At 60.0% G+C, this 16,019-nt stretch overlaps 1 protein-coding gene across 3 annotated transcripts; it reads left to right on the forward strand.

The window, feature by feature from the left end:
* The first annotated feature begins 1,879 nt into the window (after positions 1-1,879).
* On the forward strand, positions 1,880-15,463 carry MFNG (MFNG O-fucosylpeptide 3-beta-N-acetylglucosaminyltransferase). 3 transcript variants are annotated; one of them, XM_037160500.2, is made up of 8 exons: positions 1,880-2,373; positions 6,956-7,004; positions 7,298-7,400; positions 7,813-7,966; positions 10,735-10,820; positions 11,062-11,227; positions 12,966-13,051; positions 14,677-15,463. In XM_037160500.2, the coding sequence occupies exons 1-8, from the start codon at positions 2,122-2,124 to the stop codon at positions 14,741-14,743; spliced, it is 963 nt and encodes a 320-aa protein (XP_037016395.2). In that variant the 5' UTR covers positions 1,880-2,121; the 3' UTR covers positions 14,744-15,463. The 3 variants fall into 3 exon arrangements, with proteins under 3 accessions (XP_037016395.2, XP_037016397.2, XP_037016396.2); XM_037160502.2 differs by lacking the exon at positions 1,880-2,373 and adding an exon at positions 2,382-2,753; XM_037160501.2 differs by lacking the exon at positions 1,880-2,373 and adding an exon at positions 5,029-5,943.
* Positions 15,464-16,019: the final 556 nt, after the last annotated feature.

Here is a 16,019-nt window from a genome sequence, read left to right on the forward strand (position 1 = left end):
TGTGTGCCTATGTGCTGTTGTAAGTCCTCCTATGACTGTTCTTGGTAACAGTAATGAACTTGGGCAGTCCCCTGGGAGGTGTTGGGGGAGTGGGTCACTAGGTAGAGGAAACCTCAAGAGCAAAGGCTCAGAGGCAGAAAATGGGCTGAGTTTGGCCACCGGGAAGTAGTAGGAGATGAGGCCAGGAAGTTCAGGGATGGGGGCTGCCTTATTCTCAGTGCCTTTTGAGGTCTGGCTCAGATGCCACCTCCTGGAAGCCTGCTTGATTCTCTCAGCCCTTGGGACCTCTTGGCTGTGCCATACCCGGCCTGTGGCAGGAAGGCGGGTCTCTGCGGATGGCTGTGGGCTCCTTGGGTGAGGCAACTGGGTCCTTCTCACCAGAGTGAGTGAGCCCCTCCCCTCCTTGCTGTGTGTCCAGGCCTTGGTCCTAAAACCTGTGCGTCCAGATGAAGATGCGGGAACCCAGCGGCTCAGCTGCCTTTCTCTGGTGCCACAGTACTAATGTAGGGACAGACCACAGCCAGCCCGGTTCAATCCACACCCACTTCAACTGTGTTTAATTAAATATTAATGGAGCTCCCACTATGTGCCAGGCCCTGTTCTATGTGCCAGGATTCGGTGGGTAAAAGCAGAAGAAATCTCTACCCTGATGTCCTCCCGAGCAAGACAGACAGCAGAGAAGTAAACAAAGCAGGACGCCGGGAGATGAAAAGTGCTAGGGAGAGAACGTAGTCGAAAAGGGGGCCTGGAAGGATGGGCTGGGGGCCTGGGCCCTGGCTGGAGAGAAGGCATTGCAATTTAAGTAAAATGGTCTGGGAAGGCCTCAAGGTGAAGGTGACATTTGTGTGAAGACCTGACGGAGGTGAGGGAGTGAGATGTGTGGCTCTCGAGGGAGAGCAGCTGGCGGGAACAGTGCAGCATGTGCAAGGGTCCTGAGATGGGTGAGCGCCCGGACTGGCCAGAAGCCCAGTGTGTCTGGGGTGGAGGGGGCAAAGGGAAGGTCATAGGAGGAGGTAGGGCTGGAATTAACGAGGGGCCAGCTCACAAAGGACCTGTGGAGGGGTGTGTGGTCTTCAGCTTTTGTTCAAAAAGGGAGAGGGGAGCCAATGCAGGGTTCTAGCAGGGAAAAGATGAAATGTGAGTGACCCTGTGCAAAACTAGACAGGGGTGGCAGAAGGAAGGCCCCCTGTCTGTCCACTGGCCTGGTGGGGAGAGGCAGCAATAGCGACCGCTGAGTGAGGTGGGGTATGGCAGGCCACAGCGGGACAGGCAGGCGGCTTCAGGGGGCCTCCTGTGGACCAGGGCCCCGGGCTCCTCGTGGCTCTCTGAGGGAGCTGCTGGACCCTTCTAGATCATTCTGAGCCTTCTCTGTTCAGCTCTGACCCGGGAAGAGCAATTCTAGTGCTGTGGTGAAGACCAAAGGAACCGAGCAAATTACGTAGAGCCCTGGAAGTTGTGCTGGGGGGGTGGGCATCAGAGAAGGCTTCCTGGAGGAGGAAACCCTTGAGCTGAGCCTGAAAGTCCAAAGAGAATTAAGCCTGGTGGAGGGAACGTGAATGGGGATGGCAGGGGATGGGGAGAGCATCCAGGAGGAGGAGCAGTGGGAGCAAAAGCTGTGAGTCCGGATACCAGGACACCATAATGTAATGGGTGTCGCTGAGCTAAGCTGAGAGTCTTTGGGGAGTGGGGAGGAGGGGGGTCTGTGCCTTCTATTGGCCTTGGAGGGTTTGTTGTTGCCCCCACCCCCGCTGCAGCTGCTGGCAGGGATGGGGCTGTCTCTTCAGCTGCCTCTTTTTCAGCCACCTCTGGGGCTCCCTTGGGCCAGCCCCGCCTCTTGGGCTGTGCTGGAGGGAGGGGCGGGGCCAGGAGCCCCAGAGCCCGCTGGGCTTCAGCGGGAGGGCAGCCAGAGCAGGTGGACGGCTGGCTGGTGGCAGGAGGCGGAGGTGGAGGGGCTGCCATGGCTCGGCCTTTGGGGCCAAAGCCCCAGTTCCCGCCTGTCCCCTCCTTGTTGGCCCCTGATGCCTGCCAGACACTTGCCTTTGCCAGGGCCCCTGTCTGACCTGCCTCCCTGTCCTATCCAGTTGGGATTTGGGGGCTGAGCTGTGGGGGGTCTCAGAGCCAATGCAGTGCCGGCCCCTCAGGGGCCTGGCAGGAGCCCTCCTCACCCTTCTATGCATGGGGCTCCTCTCCCTTCGGTACCACTTGCGCCTGTCCCCGAAGAGTGTGGAGACCCCCAGGCTGAGCCCACCAAGCCCTCGGCTCCATGAGCTGCAGCTGCAGGACGTCTTCATCGCGGTCAAGACGACCGGCGCCTTCCACCGCTCTCGCTTGGAGCTGCTGCTGGACACGTGGGTCTCCAGGACCAGGGAACAGGTGACAGGCTGGTCACAGTGGGCCCCAGGCGTGGTGCCTGGAGGCCTTTCTACTGGGTTGGGGTCCCTGGCAGTCTCAAGGGAGAAGCTGCCTGCCCACTCCCCCTTCCTCCCAGGATCTGGAGTCTGCTGCTCTTCGGGCCTGCTGCTCTGGCTCTTTTAGGCGCCAGGCTGGGCTCGTGCCCCAGGCTTCCGGGTCCCTCCTGGGGATTCCTCTCTTCCCTGCATGTTCCGGTGCAGGCTTCACTCCTGCACGGCCTGAGCCAGCCTGGCATTGGGGGCAATCAATGGTGGATGTTGGGCAGCTGGGGCATAGGCCTCTAAGGAGTCCTGGCTGACATGACCCCCGCGGGGGTGCCCCCAATGCAGGCCCTGTGTGCTGTGAGTATAGGGGCTGAGCCCCTGAGGAGGGCATGGCCTAGGTGGGGCCTGTTGGGGAGAGGGCTGGAGTAGGGGGCATCCTTTCAGAGTTCCTGCCAGCCCCTGCCTGCCCCCATGACTCTGGTGCCAAGGTGTGCCAAGGGGAGTGCCACCTCAGTCCCTGTGCTTGTGTCCTGTGGCGCAGTGTCCGAGGGAGGGAGGAAGTGTATATGCCGTGACTTGGTGGCTGAGGCGGACGTGGGCGGGAGGTCAGGGCAGGGCCTGGCTGGCAGGTGGGACTGGGTGAGATTGTGCACGTGTGTGGAGGCATGAGGGTGACCGGAGCTTGTGGGTCCTGTCCTTCCCCAGAGGTGGCTCTGACAAGCTGAGTCGGTCTTTGCCCCCCCACCCCCTGCTCTCAGTGCCTCCTCCTGCAGAGTCAGTGACTTGGGGGGGGTATTGGGGACCATCGCCTCTGGGGGAGCTGGAGGGGCAGGTTTACACACACACATGCACATACACATGTGCACACACACACACACACACACACACACACACACTGTCCCCACACTTTGGCGGGTGGCTCAGGAAAGGAAGTGACTGAGCCTCTAGAGGGGGTTAGGGACTCCCAGAGACCAAGGATGGGGGGGTGACGCCTGGCAGAGGCCAGGGCCCCCTGGGACGAGGGCACCCCCCCATAGCGATTTCCTGGCCCTGATGTCCTAGCACCCTAAGTTAACCCTTTCCCCACCAGGCCCCCAGCACCCCCGGCTCGTCCCTGGGGCACCCCCCCCCCACAGCTTCTCCTTGCAGGGCTGTTCTGGTTTTACTTGCGGAAGTCACTGAGCCCAGCCCTCTCCACAGACCTTCCTGTTTATGGCACTGTGTCTGTTGTGCCTTGGGAGTGTGGCCTCACGTGGTCTGAGGCCCTTTCCTGTCTCGTCTTGATTGTCCCGGCAGTGCCCTTGCCCTGGACGAGAAAACTGAGGCCTGGGAGGAGGAAGCACTTTCCTTCTCCGCTGCGATCCGGGGTCCCAGAGCTGCCTGGGGGGAGCCTGGGTGGCGGGCCTGGCAGGACCTGGCCAGCAGAGGAGAGGCCAGCAGCCAGCCCCTCGGAGACCCGGATTCAATCCCGGATGCCAGCCAGGCAGCCAGAGGGAGGACCTGCGTGTCGCAGGGCAGGGCTCTGTTGAACCCTCCCAACGACCCCGAGTGGCAGCTGTTGCCCGGCCATTTTTGTCTCCCCAGAATGTGCTGCCCTGGTGTGCGGTTTATTTCAGACGGGAAGCAGTGAAAGCCAGCCGGCCCAGGAAGAGGTTTAGACCTCTGCCTTTCCTGCCTAACGGGCTTCGGGAGAACCTGCCTCAGGCAGGGGCCTCACTCAGCACAGCCACCTCTGCACCTTCCGCCGAAATGCGACAGGCAGGGAGGGTTTGAGTGCAATCTGTTCGCTAGATCCCTCTTTCCGCCCCGCTCTTTCTGGGTGGCCCTGTGAGAATCTGTTTACCAAATGTTCTCTCCTCCTCGGCTACCTGTGAATCGCCTGCCTCTCCCTTTTCAGTCCAGAAGTCTCACTGTGTTTGGAGTTTCCCTGCTCATGTGAGCTCCCTGTGTGCAGGTATTAAAACTTGATTTCCCCCTGTTGATCTGCTGTATGTCATTTGAACCATCGACCAGGCAGAACTGAAGCGGTAAGGGGAAGGTGTCCCTGGCCGACACTCTTGCTCTCCCCATTTCACAGGCGAGAAAACTGAGCACAGTTAAGCAAGCAGAGGTAGGAGATGAATTCACTCGGTTGAGCACCCGCCCTCCCCCCAGTGCACAAGGTGGAGTCTAGAGTCTTGTCGTTTAAGGCAGAGTTGAGGTAAGGAAGGATCCTCAAACGGAGGAAGAGGAGGGGCCCAGGGAGACCCACTTTTGCCGCTGCATCTGGGCCCCCTTTGTCTCCACTTTGGCTCACCTGTCTCTCTGACCTTGGCTCTCAGTTTCCCCATCTGTGCAGGAGAGGCGGGTGTTGGAGCCTCTCAGCTCTGCCGTTAGGAGGGGGCCTGAGCTGGTTAACTCCAGGGCTGGGTGCCCACCCCAGCTGGTTAAGGGCGGCCTGGCGGCAGGTGGGCCTTTGTGGCAGTGGGCTGGAGCTCGTGTGCGGGCCTTTGTCCCAGGCAGAGGGGATGGGCTGGGGGAGGAGGTCCGTTTCGTGATCCAAGAGGAGGCTTTCTCTTCCCCACAGTCCCCTGCAAGGCTGGGGTGGGCTGGGGCTGGCTGGGGCGGGGCTGGGGTGGGAGAGGTTGGGGGAACAGGGCTCTCAGCACCCCCCTGCTCTGGAGCAGATGGCCCTCCAGCCAACCCCTCCCTCCTCCCCGCCAGGCTGCCTGGCCCTTTGTTTTCCTGCGAGGTTGTAACCATTGTCAGGGGCCCCTCTTTAAACACATCACATGTAACCCTTGCTCAGAGGACACTGCCCACTGCTCCGTGCCAACCTCAGGATTCCCGTGCGCCCTGCTCAGCCCCCACGCCCTGCTGTGGGAACCCTCCTTTCCTGTTCCCCCCACTGGTTCATTCCGGCTTACTGGCCCATCAGCAAACATTCCCTGGCCCACTTGGCTCATGCTTCAAACTCTAGAAAGTTCCTCCATCTGGTGGCTGTTTGGTGGTAAAGTTCATCAGGGAGTCGGGGAAGAAAGGCCTGACTTATTTTACTGGCTCCCTTGAGGGTTGTGTTGAAAACAGACGTGCAGTTGGGGGCAGGACGGAGCCCAGGGAGAAGGCGGCTGCCAGCAAAGCAGGCGGGAGGTGACGCGGGTGGGCTGAGCCGCAGCGTGGCCGTGAGGCCGGTGGGGAGAGGTTGCTTCCTGGGTCACTTACAGGTTGGCTGGACAGAATTTGCTGGCAGACTGGATGGGGGGGGTGTGAGAGAAGAGAGGAGGCCTGGTGACCCTGAGGTGTTGGGCCCCCTCAAGATGGGGAGACTGAGAGGAAGTGCAGGTCTGGGGGAGTGGGGAGCTCGGTCTTGAGGCTCGAGCCTGAGGAGCCCCCGCCCGGGGGTGTGGTGACTATGGGGGGACTGGAGGGCCAGGGAAGGGGCTGGGCCTGTGGGTCGAACCTCAGCTCAGCCCTTTCCAGCTGCACGGCCTTGGTCCGTCGTCCGTCATTCAGCCTCCGCTTCGCCATCTGTGATGGGGGCAGGTCGCAACACCTGTGTCCGTGCTTAGTGAGTTCAACAGGGACCAGGAGGGTGCACACGGCTGGTGCCTGCCCAGCCTGGGAGAGCGGGACCGGTCGGGAGGTGCGATTTCTGCTGCGTCGGGGCCCTGCGGTGGAAGTCGTGGCTGTCTCCTGAAGTCGTGCGGGGTCCTTTCACAGTCTGTCTCCTGCCAGCGTGTAGGGTCGGGTCTGTGCAGTAGTGAAGGAGCCAGATGGGACTCTGTGGGGCGGGGAGGAGGTGTGGGGGAGGGTGAGACTCCGCCAAGGCTGTGTGACTGACAGGCTCCCTGGGCCCGGTCAGTGAGCGGGTGTGGGCTGGTGTGCAGCACACAGCGAGTTGTGTGTGTCAACAACAGCTGGGTTGCAAAGGGAACCGAAGCCTCGCCCCCCTGAAGCTGCAGTCTGGGATATTGATTTGAAGCTGTTTGTGAAGAAACAAGACTCAGAGGGAGCCTTGGACCCTGCCTGCTCTCCTGCGTGAGAAGCCTGCTCTCGGAGCAGCCGGGGCGTGATCACCTTGAGGATCTTCGCCCTAGCAGGAGGAGCCCAGGCTCTCAGCTAGACCCCCGGGGCCCTGAGGCTGCCCCCCCCCCCCCGGGGCCCCGAGGCTGCTGAGCTGCCCAGACAGGGGTTTTCCTGCCCTGTGGGTTTCACTCTGCCTCAACTACCTGCAAACCGCCCGGTCTCACTTCTGAAATCTCGTCCCCATCCCCCGCTCTCCACTCTGTCCAAATGTCGCCTGTGCCCAGCCTGGCCGCCCTGTCTCTGGAACTTCCACGCCTGTGTGGATTTCCACGCGCGTGGATTAAAGTTTTGATTTTCTCCCGTTACTCTGTCTTGGTTAATTTGGTGGTGGCCCAGTGAGAAGAACTTAGAAGGTGGGAGGAAGCGTGTTAGCATATTTTTAGCACCGCTGTTGTGTGCGTGTGCATGTGTGTGCGTGTGTGTGTGTGTGTTCCCCCCCCACCACACCACTGTCCTTGGCAAGCCCAGTCCTGACCCCTGTCTCTCCTTCCCAGACATTTGTCTTCACTGACAGCTCGGATGAAGGCCTCCAGGAGAGACTGGGTAACTGCTGGGCCTGGGGCGGGTGGCTGTACCCTGGCTTGAGAGTCCCCAGGAAAAACAGGGTCGCTTACTCTCAGCATGTGGGGATCCCCCTTCACCCAGCGGGGGAAGTGGGTGTGGGGCAGGGCGGGGCTGTGGCAGGCAAGACCCAGGACACCTGGGTCCCAGCACAGCCCACTGTCCACCAGTTCCGGGGTCCTGGGCAGGTCAGCCCTCCCTGACCTCAGTTTCCCCCTGTGTATACAGTTGGTGACCACGAGGTGGGGCCCCCTGACCTGTCCTCGCTCCTCCAGGGCCCCACCTCGTGGTCACCAACTGCTCTGCGGAGCACAGCCACCCGGCCCTGTCCTGCAAGATGGCTGCTGAGTTCGACGCCTTCCTGGCCAGCGGGCTGAGGTGAGTGAGTGTGTCTGGGTCTCGGGGGGCAGGTGTGGCCTTTGCCTCTGGCCACTTCCTGAATGGGGTGTTGTGTTGAGAGAGGGGAAAGGGGGAAGTTGCTGGGTCCTGTGAGTGTCGCCTGTGAGTTGCTGGCCTCCCGTGGTTTGTCTCTGGGCAGACTGTCTGGGTTCAAATACTGCCCTTCACTGGCTGTGTCACCTGGGGCCAGTGTCCAGTCCTTTCTGAGTCTTAGTCCCCACGGGCTAACTGGGTGCACCTCCTTCAAGAGCGCACACAGGATGCTGCCTGGCACAGACCTGTGACCCTAACCATGAGCGCTGTAACTGCGTTCGTCGGTTATGGGGACACGGTGGCCAGCAGCCCCGGGGAAGCCCCCTCCGAGCTCACTGTCCCCCTCCTGCCCCCACAGGTGGTTCTGCCACGTGGATGATGACAACTACGTGAACTCGAGGGCGCTGCTGAAGCTGCTAAGAACCCTCCCGCAGGCCCTCGATGTCTATATAGGCCGGCCCAGCCTGAACCGGCCCATCCACGCCTCGGAGCCGCAGCCACACAATCGCTCGGTGGGTCCCTCCTTGACAGCCCGGGGCACTGGCCAAGGGCCCATGGAGGCCAGGACTGGGGGGGGGGTTAGTGGTTTCTCTGGGCTTCAGATTTGGCCTCACGGCTGTGTGTTTGGGCTGGTGGCTTCACCTCTGACCTTCAGTCCCCTCCCTGTGAAAGGGGAGACTTAGATAATGTTGGTCAGGCAGAGAGACTGTCACGGAGCAGGGACTTGGTCCTTGAGGAGCTGTGGCTTGTCCTGGTCGCACAGGCAGGGCGGGGATGGGCTGAGGCTTCCTGACACCAGCAGGGCTCTGGGCCCCCTGTTGTGTCCTATAGTTGTGCAGGTGGTCACAGGGCTGGACACTGCTGGGCCAGCTGTTTGCCACCTGGGACTCAGGCACCCGAGCCCTGCCCTCCCCTGGGCAACCCCCTCTCCCTCCAGACCTCACTGACCAGCACCGAGGACTTGACACCTGGCACAACAGGGCCCAGGGCCAGTTTCCGCTCCAGACCTGGGTGGGCGCTGGTCAGGGGTGCCAGGTTTAGAAAACAAAGGAACCAACCCCAGGATACCTGTTGAATTTGACTCTCAGGTGAACAAAGAGTTTCTCAGTATGAGTTTGTCACCTGGTTTCCCACCTGTCCCCAGGACGCCACCAGGCTTTCAGTGTTGGGGGGCCAGGCCTCTAGGGCTCCCTCGGACCTGGGAGAAGACAGGCCTGGGGGTGGCCTGTCTGGAGGCCTTGCCCGCCGCGGGAGCCGGGAGCGCCGTGGGGCTGCCCCCTCCCTAGGTCGCCATCTGCCTCATTAGAGAAACCAAGAGAGCAGGAAACACAGCACCTTAATTACCAGCAGCTAATGAGCCTGAGTCCTAATTAAATTTCCCTGGGCCCCAGGGTGTGAGTCTGTGAGTGGATTTCAGGTGAGCTGAGGGGCCCCCGGGGCTCCCACACCACCTCGCCCCTCCTGACCTTAGAGATGGCGAGCTCTGCTCTGGGGCCCAATGCCCTGGGTTTACACACCAGCTCTGCCACGTCTTGGCTTTGTGACCTTGATGGAAGTCACCTCCCCTCTGTGTGCCTCAGTTTTCTCATCTGTGAAATGGGTGGTAATAGTCCCTTGCTCGTATGGTGGCTGTGAGCAAAAAGAGAAAGAGTTAAGTGGTATCTAGCCAAGCCCTTGGAGAGGGACCTGGTACATAACAGGCACCAGAAGTGTCAGCAACCAGTCCCCGCCCCGGCTCAGCCTTCGCCTCCGGGCCCTGTTCTTCCTGCGCACGTTCAGCACCCTGCGGGGCACACCCAGGCCCGGTCCCCCACACTGGGCATAGATGGCACATGCCACCAGTGGGATGCCAGGACTCTGCCCCAGGGTGTCCCGGCCCGGTCAGACCCTGGGGCCCTCCAGGGTGGCCCAGCAAAAAGGGCAAGAGTCCTGGCTTGGGGTCAGTCCCGGCTCTGGGACCTCAGGCAAGGGGCCTCACTTCTGTTTACCTGGGTCCCCTCATCTGCGGCACAGCCCTTAGCAAAGAGCGGGGCAGTCACTGCTCAGGGCAGAGGTGGCTCCATCATCACTGCTGCAGTTACTACTGAGCGGATGGGGGTGGGGAGGCAGCAGCCGAGCGTTAGTTCACTGAGCACTCGTTAGTAAGACCTCCTGGGCGCTGGGTCCTTGAGAAGCCCTTCCTTCGCCCTGTTGAGCCCCGACCTCTCTCTGAGAGACGGTGTTTCCAAAACCAAGCTCGTAGAGGTTTGCAGCCGCAGGACACCTCCGGGCCAGGGGAACCGTCAATTTCAGAACTTAGGGCCGGTGTTGCACTGGCAGGTGACCACTCAGGCCCAGAGAGGGGCATGACTTCCTCAAAGTGAAGGAAGCGGGGCCCAGTATCAGCTTCCCAACTGCCCGCAGAGGGTCTTCTCACCGCTGCATTGTGGGAGGCGCAGCCCGATGCAACGCGCGCCAGTGAGGCAACAGCTGGGTGCTCGGGAGAATAACTGTAGGGAGCTCGCTGCCCACGAGGCGGGACAGCTGAAAGGGTGCGGGGTTCTCCGAAGCCCTAAGGAGATTCATGGCTGAGTTCACGGGCCTCAAAGAGGAGCTAGAAGAGGCCTTGGTGGGACCGGGCAGGCGTGGAAAGTGTTTTAAATCCCAAAGGGGTTTAAAGAGATGGCAAGGGGTGTGCTGGCCCCTAGGAGCTACAACTGGCAGGACAGTCAGTGTAAGTGTCCCCATGCAGGTGGCACCAGGATTGTAGCTGTGAGCCTGGTGGAAACCTCTTCCTCACAGCTCCTCTAGAAAGCTCAGGAAGGGATTGGCTGGCCTAAGTCACGTGCCTGTTCCTGAGCCAGTCACAGGGTGGAGGGTTGTGGGTGGTCCTGTGGTCATTTCTGGGGCACCTGCCCACCTCTGTGGCCTGGGGGAGCAGGCGCCATGTGGCAGCCCCTCCCAAACCACATGGGCTAAGGTAAGGCATTTCTCTGGGGAAGGGGTAAGGTGTGCAGGGCCGTCACACAGCACACGTGCCCCCCTAACCAGAACCCCGCCAGATTGGGGTCTAATTGGGGTCCCTATCACTCTTAATTAGCTAGGTCACTTGGGCCTCAGTTTCCTTGTCTGTAAAATGGGCACAGTAATGTTAGGCTGTAGAAAGACCCTGGGGCAGTATGAAATAAAAGGCTTTGGAGTCATGCTAGCTGGAGATGAGGCGTAGCCCAACTGTTGCCCACCCCCCACCCTCCACCCCAGGCTCACGCTGCACCTTGGCTCTCCCCTCTTCTCCCCATAGAGGCTGGTACAGTTCTGGTTTGCCACTGGGGGTGCTGGCTTCTGCATCAACCGCAAACTGGCTTTAAGGATGGCCCCGTGGGCCAGGTAAGCAGAGACCCCAGGTGGGTGGGGAGGGTGGGGGGTGCTGAGAGCAGCTGGGGACTTGTGTGTGGGGACTTGGCAGCAGGAAGGACCTGAGTGAGAGCTCTGGGGGTCCCAGAATGGGCAGGAGGAAGTGGATGCCAGAGCTCTGCTCTGCCAGCCAGCCCCCAAGGAGGCCCTTCTGGGAGGTGGGAGGGTGTTGAGGGTGCAGAACTGCAGCTATAGCTTGCTTTGTCTCCCCCAGCGGCCGCCGCTTCGTGGACACCTCTGCGCGCATCCGGCTGCCCGACGACTGTACTGTGGGCTACATAGTTGAGTGCAAGCTGGGGGGCCACCTGCAGCCCAGCCCACTCTTCCACTCCCACCTGGAGACCCTGCAGCTGCTGCGGGCCGCCCAGCTCCCGGAGCAGGTGAGCGGCCTTGGCGAGGGTGGCCCTGGGGGAGGTGTTTGTGTGTTGACCTATCCCTCCTGACAGGCACACTGAGGGAAAGGGTCCCCTGGAGGGCGTACAGTGACTCTACCTTCAGACCTCCAGGGTGTGATGCTGACCTTCTGTGATCTGGTCCCCAAGGGGACCTGGGCAGCCGAGATGATTCAGATTGCCTTCAGATTCAGATAACCTTGCTCCCAACCTGCTACCTCCTGTCCCTCTCTCCTTTCTTTGATCTTCCACACTCCCCGCATCCCTCTGAAGGGGCCAGGCCTGTCCTCTCCAACTTTGCAGGTCAGCAGCCCCTCCCTCTGTCAGAGCTTTCCTGCTCACCACTTTTCCTTCCCACCCAGATGTTACTGGGAAGGACCAGGTCTTTGGTGAGGACACTCAAGTGCAATGTCAGGTCGGGGGGGGGCCCATCCTCCCATGCACCCACCGGGCAGGTAATGACGCTGCTGAGGTCCCACTGGCACTGCCTTGCACACAGATGCTCTTCTCCAGCTCCTGGGTTTTCCAGCCCTGTGGGTGGTCCTGGCTGGGAGGCCACTGGGATCTGCTGCCCAGTCGTGCGAGTCAGAACCCTTTGGCCACAAGCGAGAGTGAAGTGACACAGACCGGTTAAGTAAAAGACAGTTAGGGGCCTGCACACGTGAGAAGCTGAGGGCTTGGCTCGGCTTGCTGATCCGGGTGGGTCTGAGCCCTGGGACTCTGCTCGCTCTTTCATCTGCCTCTCCTGACTCGGGCCTCGGTCTCAGGCAGGCTCGCCCCCTTTTGGGCAAGATGGCAGGCTCAGGTTCCTCTCAGCCCGAGGAGGAGAGCGCTTCCTTCAGCCAGATGCCAAGGCAGACGCTCACTAGTCAGGTGGCTCACTCGGGTCACATGACCTGTCCCCTACCAGCGCCTAGAGTTAGTCTAGATGGGTGAGGCCTGGGACTGGGGTGTGAGGTGTGGGGTTGGTCCCATTAGCATCTCAGGGCCTGAAGCCAGGAAAGAGGGACAGATTTGGGGGATCCAAAACCAGGGTGCCCTAATGGTGTTTCCAGAGCACCCACTGTGCCAGGTACTGCATTGGGGGCTTTATCTTCTTTAACTCTGGTTCCTCCCAAGATTCACATGAGGTTGGTACCAACATTGTTTCCATTCTACAGATGGAGAAACTGAGGCCCAGAGAGTGGAGCTGACCATGGCACACAACTAGTACATGACAGAGGGGGGCTTGAGCCCTGGTGGGGTGGCCCCTAAGCCAGTGTATAACCACTGTCCTTGATAGTCTCTCGACTGGGGTCATTACTCCCATGTTCTTGTTGCTAATGGAGACCCCAGGGCTCTGGGGTGCTGGGGGAGGGGTTTGCCAGGCCTCACAGTGAGTCTCGGGAAGCCTCCACCCAGCACCCAACTTACTGGAAAGGTGCCTCCCTCTTGAGCCTCAGTCTCCCAACCTGCACATGAGGGGTCATTGCAGCCTCCCACATGACCGGGACTGCTGGGGCACAAATGGGGTTTTGGCCTGAAGGTGCTCTAGGAGCTTAAAGTCCTGGGGGTGGGCTTCCCAGTGAGGCGCCCACTGCTGGTGGGGTTTCAGGCTCAGAGGAGGCCTCTGCGTCCTCAGGATGCCTCGTGTGTCTTCCTGCTCTCCCCCAATCCTGCCCCCTTGTGGGGTCCCCATTGGAACACCCCCAACCCTTCCCACTCTTCTCTGTTTCTCCCTGCCCAGGTCACCCTCAGCTACGGTGTTTTTGAGGGGAAGCTCAACGTGATCAAGCTACAGGGCCCCTTCTCCCCCGAGGAGGACCCTTCCAGGTGGGTTTGAGGCTGAGAGTGTAGAATGGGAGGAATGTGGGCCTGGAGGGAGGGGTGTGAGAGAGGCCCCGGGGCTGACAGCACAGGGCTGGGAAGGAAGGGCATAGATTTCGGTCCCCGCTCCACCACTGGCTTGCTGTGTGATCTTGGGCAAGTGCCTTGCCCTCTCTGGGCCACAGTCTCCACGTTTTGTAAAGCAATCTGGCCCTCTGGGATTCCTCAGGAGCCCCCTGAAGACTGACATGTCTTTGCTGAGTAAGGGGCTGCTCTAATGGGGACCTCCAGGATGTGATGGGGAACTTTTATCCGACCTTCTTTTTAAAAAATTTTAAAATATTTTTTAAAGTATATTTTATTGATTATGCTATTTCAGTTGTCCTGACTTTTTCTCCCCTTTATCCCCCACCCTCCAGCATTCCCCGCCCCCTCAGTTCATGTCCATGGGCTGTACATGAGTTCTTTGGCTTCTCCATTTCCCATACTGTTCTTAACCTCCCCCTGTCTACTTTGTACCACCATTTATGCTTCTTGTCCCCTGTACCTTTTCCCCATTCTCCCCTCCCCTCCCCACTGCTCACTCTCCACGTGATCTCCGTTTCTGTGGTCCCGTCCCTGTTCCAGCTGTTGGGACCTTCTGTAGACCCTCCATTTCCTCGATGCTCTTCAGTGGTTCTTTTCAGTGGGTAGAGGGTTGGGATGGGGACTGAAGTGTCACCTGGGTACCTGGTTCTGCCCCCAAACTGGCTGCATGTTGAGTGGGGCCATTCAGCTCCGCCCCGATCGCTGTAGAGCAGCTGAGAGCGCAGCCTGTGATGTACGGTGGCAGGAGGGGACAGGACCTGTCCACGGAAGTGAAGGAAGACAGTGTGACTGGTCGGTGGGAGGAGGCAGGAGCATCAAATTTGTTTGGGGAGGTCGTGAGGGATTCCCCCTCCCCTCAAGTCTTCGTGTCTGGACTTTGGGTTTCTCTGAAGCATGGAGAAGACATCTGTGCCCTGGGGAAGGCAGGACCCCTGGCTCTTATGCGTTGCAGAACTGTGTCTGGGAGCAGAAGGCTCACAGCTGTTCTGAGGGCTGCGGGGCCAGGGAGCTGCCTTTTAATGGGGTGAGCTCCCCATCAGTGGAGGTGTGCCAGCCATGGCTATCCTGCCAAGAGGCTTAAGATTGATGTTAAGTTCTCTAAGCTTGAAGATTCCAGTGTCCCTGGGTTTCTGCCCACGGGGCTAAAGCCAGCTGGAGACTCAGCTCTGTAGGGCTGGATGGTCCAGTCTCAGCTGAGGTCTCTTTATGTCTTCGCTGGCCTTTGAAGTCTCTCTGAATCAGTGGTTCTCAACCAGGGCCCACTTGGCCCCCTGAGGACACTTGGCAATGTCAGGAGACGTTTTTGAAAGTTAGGACTCAGGGAGATGCTGCTGGCATCCGGTGGGCAGAGTCCAGGGATGCTGCTCAGCGTCCTGCAGGGACCGGACCGCCCTACTGGCAGAAGTAGCAGGCCCCAGAGGTTAAGAGTGCTGAGGTGGAGAAGGCCTACTCAAACCGTCTTTGTGAAGTGCGCCCCCTAGGGGCCCACGGCGGTGAGGGTGGGAGTGGGGTGACCGCTCTGTTCATTTCTGGTCTTTCCCCAGGTTCCGCTCCCTGCATTGTCTCCTCTACCCGGACACTCCTTGGTGCCCACAGCAGGTGGCCCGATGAGTCCTGAACTGCTGGACTACTGTGCAGCTGAGCCTCTGGCTGTCCCTCACCTCTCAAGGCAGCCTAGAGGGCCCGTGGCAAGTGCCTGGGGCTGAGTAGTCCCTGGCAGGGCCTCCAAGTGGTGGACAAGCCCAGGACTGGATAGTGATGGGGTGGGTAGAGTCATCCCAGATTCCTGGGAGGTGGGGGCCAGGGGCCAGGTAAAGGCCAAAGAGGCCCCAGGGGCTGGGCTCCCATGGGCCCTGGGTCTATACCAGCTCCAGTCTCTCAGTCATCCCCCTAGGCTCAAGCACTGGGCCACCCACCCCCTGAATCCCCTGGCTGGGTCCCCAAGCACTGAGGGGATGTAGGCGGAGCAGGGGCAGCAGGCACAGCCTGTGCAGGTACTCTTGTTACTGACTGGTTTCCAGCTCCTTGCCCCCCAACCCTGGCCAGTGGAACCCGGCTTTGTTCACTCCCTTGCCCACTTGCTCAGCTCCCCTTGCTGCTCGGAGCTACCACGTGCCCCAGCTCTGCCTGGAGTCAGGGCTGCCTGTTGGAGAGGATTCTGGGGAAGTTCTGCAGCCCATGCTCCGTCTCCCTGCTGTGAATGTGGGTGTGCCGTCTGGACCCGGGCAGCCGCCTCGCTGCCCTGAAGGAAAGGCCAAGACCGTCATCCACACCTGCCTTGTCTAGCATTTGGTCTTGTGAGAAAATTAAACCCCTATTTGTTCAAGCCTCTCTCGGCCCAGCAGTATTTTTTTTTTTGTTACACGTGGGTCCCTAGCTCTACAGCCTTGCTCAGCCCTTGCTGGCTGTGTGACCTTGCGGAGCCCACTTGGCCTCTCTGGCCTATTTGGCCAGATGTTCCTGTTCTGGCCAGGGTTGGTGCCTGGAGGAAACAGGACTGTGTTTGTAGGGCGCGGTGTGGAGCCTGGCATAGAGGAAGGGACCTGGCTCAGCAAACGGTGACTACCTTCTGCCTTCAGTGTGCGAGTCATGGTGTGACAAGGGGTGAGTGTGGCATGTACCCTCTACACGTGTCTGTGCAGAAGGCTTATGTGCGGTGTCTGTATACCCCATCACACACGTGTGTGTAGGTACACGTGTGTGAGTATGTGTGTGCCTCGAGGTGTGTGGGAGCTATTCCTCCATTTCTCTGCCCTCAGAGCCTGGGTTGTGGATGGCCAGAGAATCAGGGGGCAGAATGGAGGCTCAGAGCTGAGGGATTCAGCCTCTGGTGTTGGATAAAGGGGAGATTCAACAGCCAGGGTAGGAGCTGGGTAAATGCAAGTGC

This window comes from Artibeus jamaicensis, unplaced genomic scaffold (genome assembly GCF_021234435.1).
Source record: "Artibeus jamaicensis isolate MK-2021 breed Jamaican fruit bat unplaced genomic scaffold, CSHL_Jam_final contig_233, whole genome shotgun sequence".
Classification (NCBI taxonomy): Eukaryota; Metazoa; Chordata; class Mammalia; order Chiroptera; family Phyllostomidae; genus Artibeus; species Artibeus jamaicensis.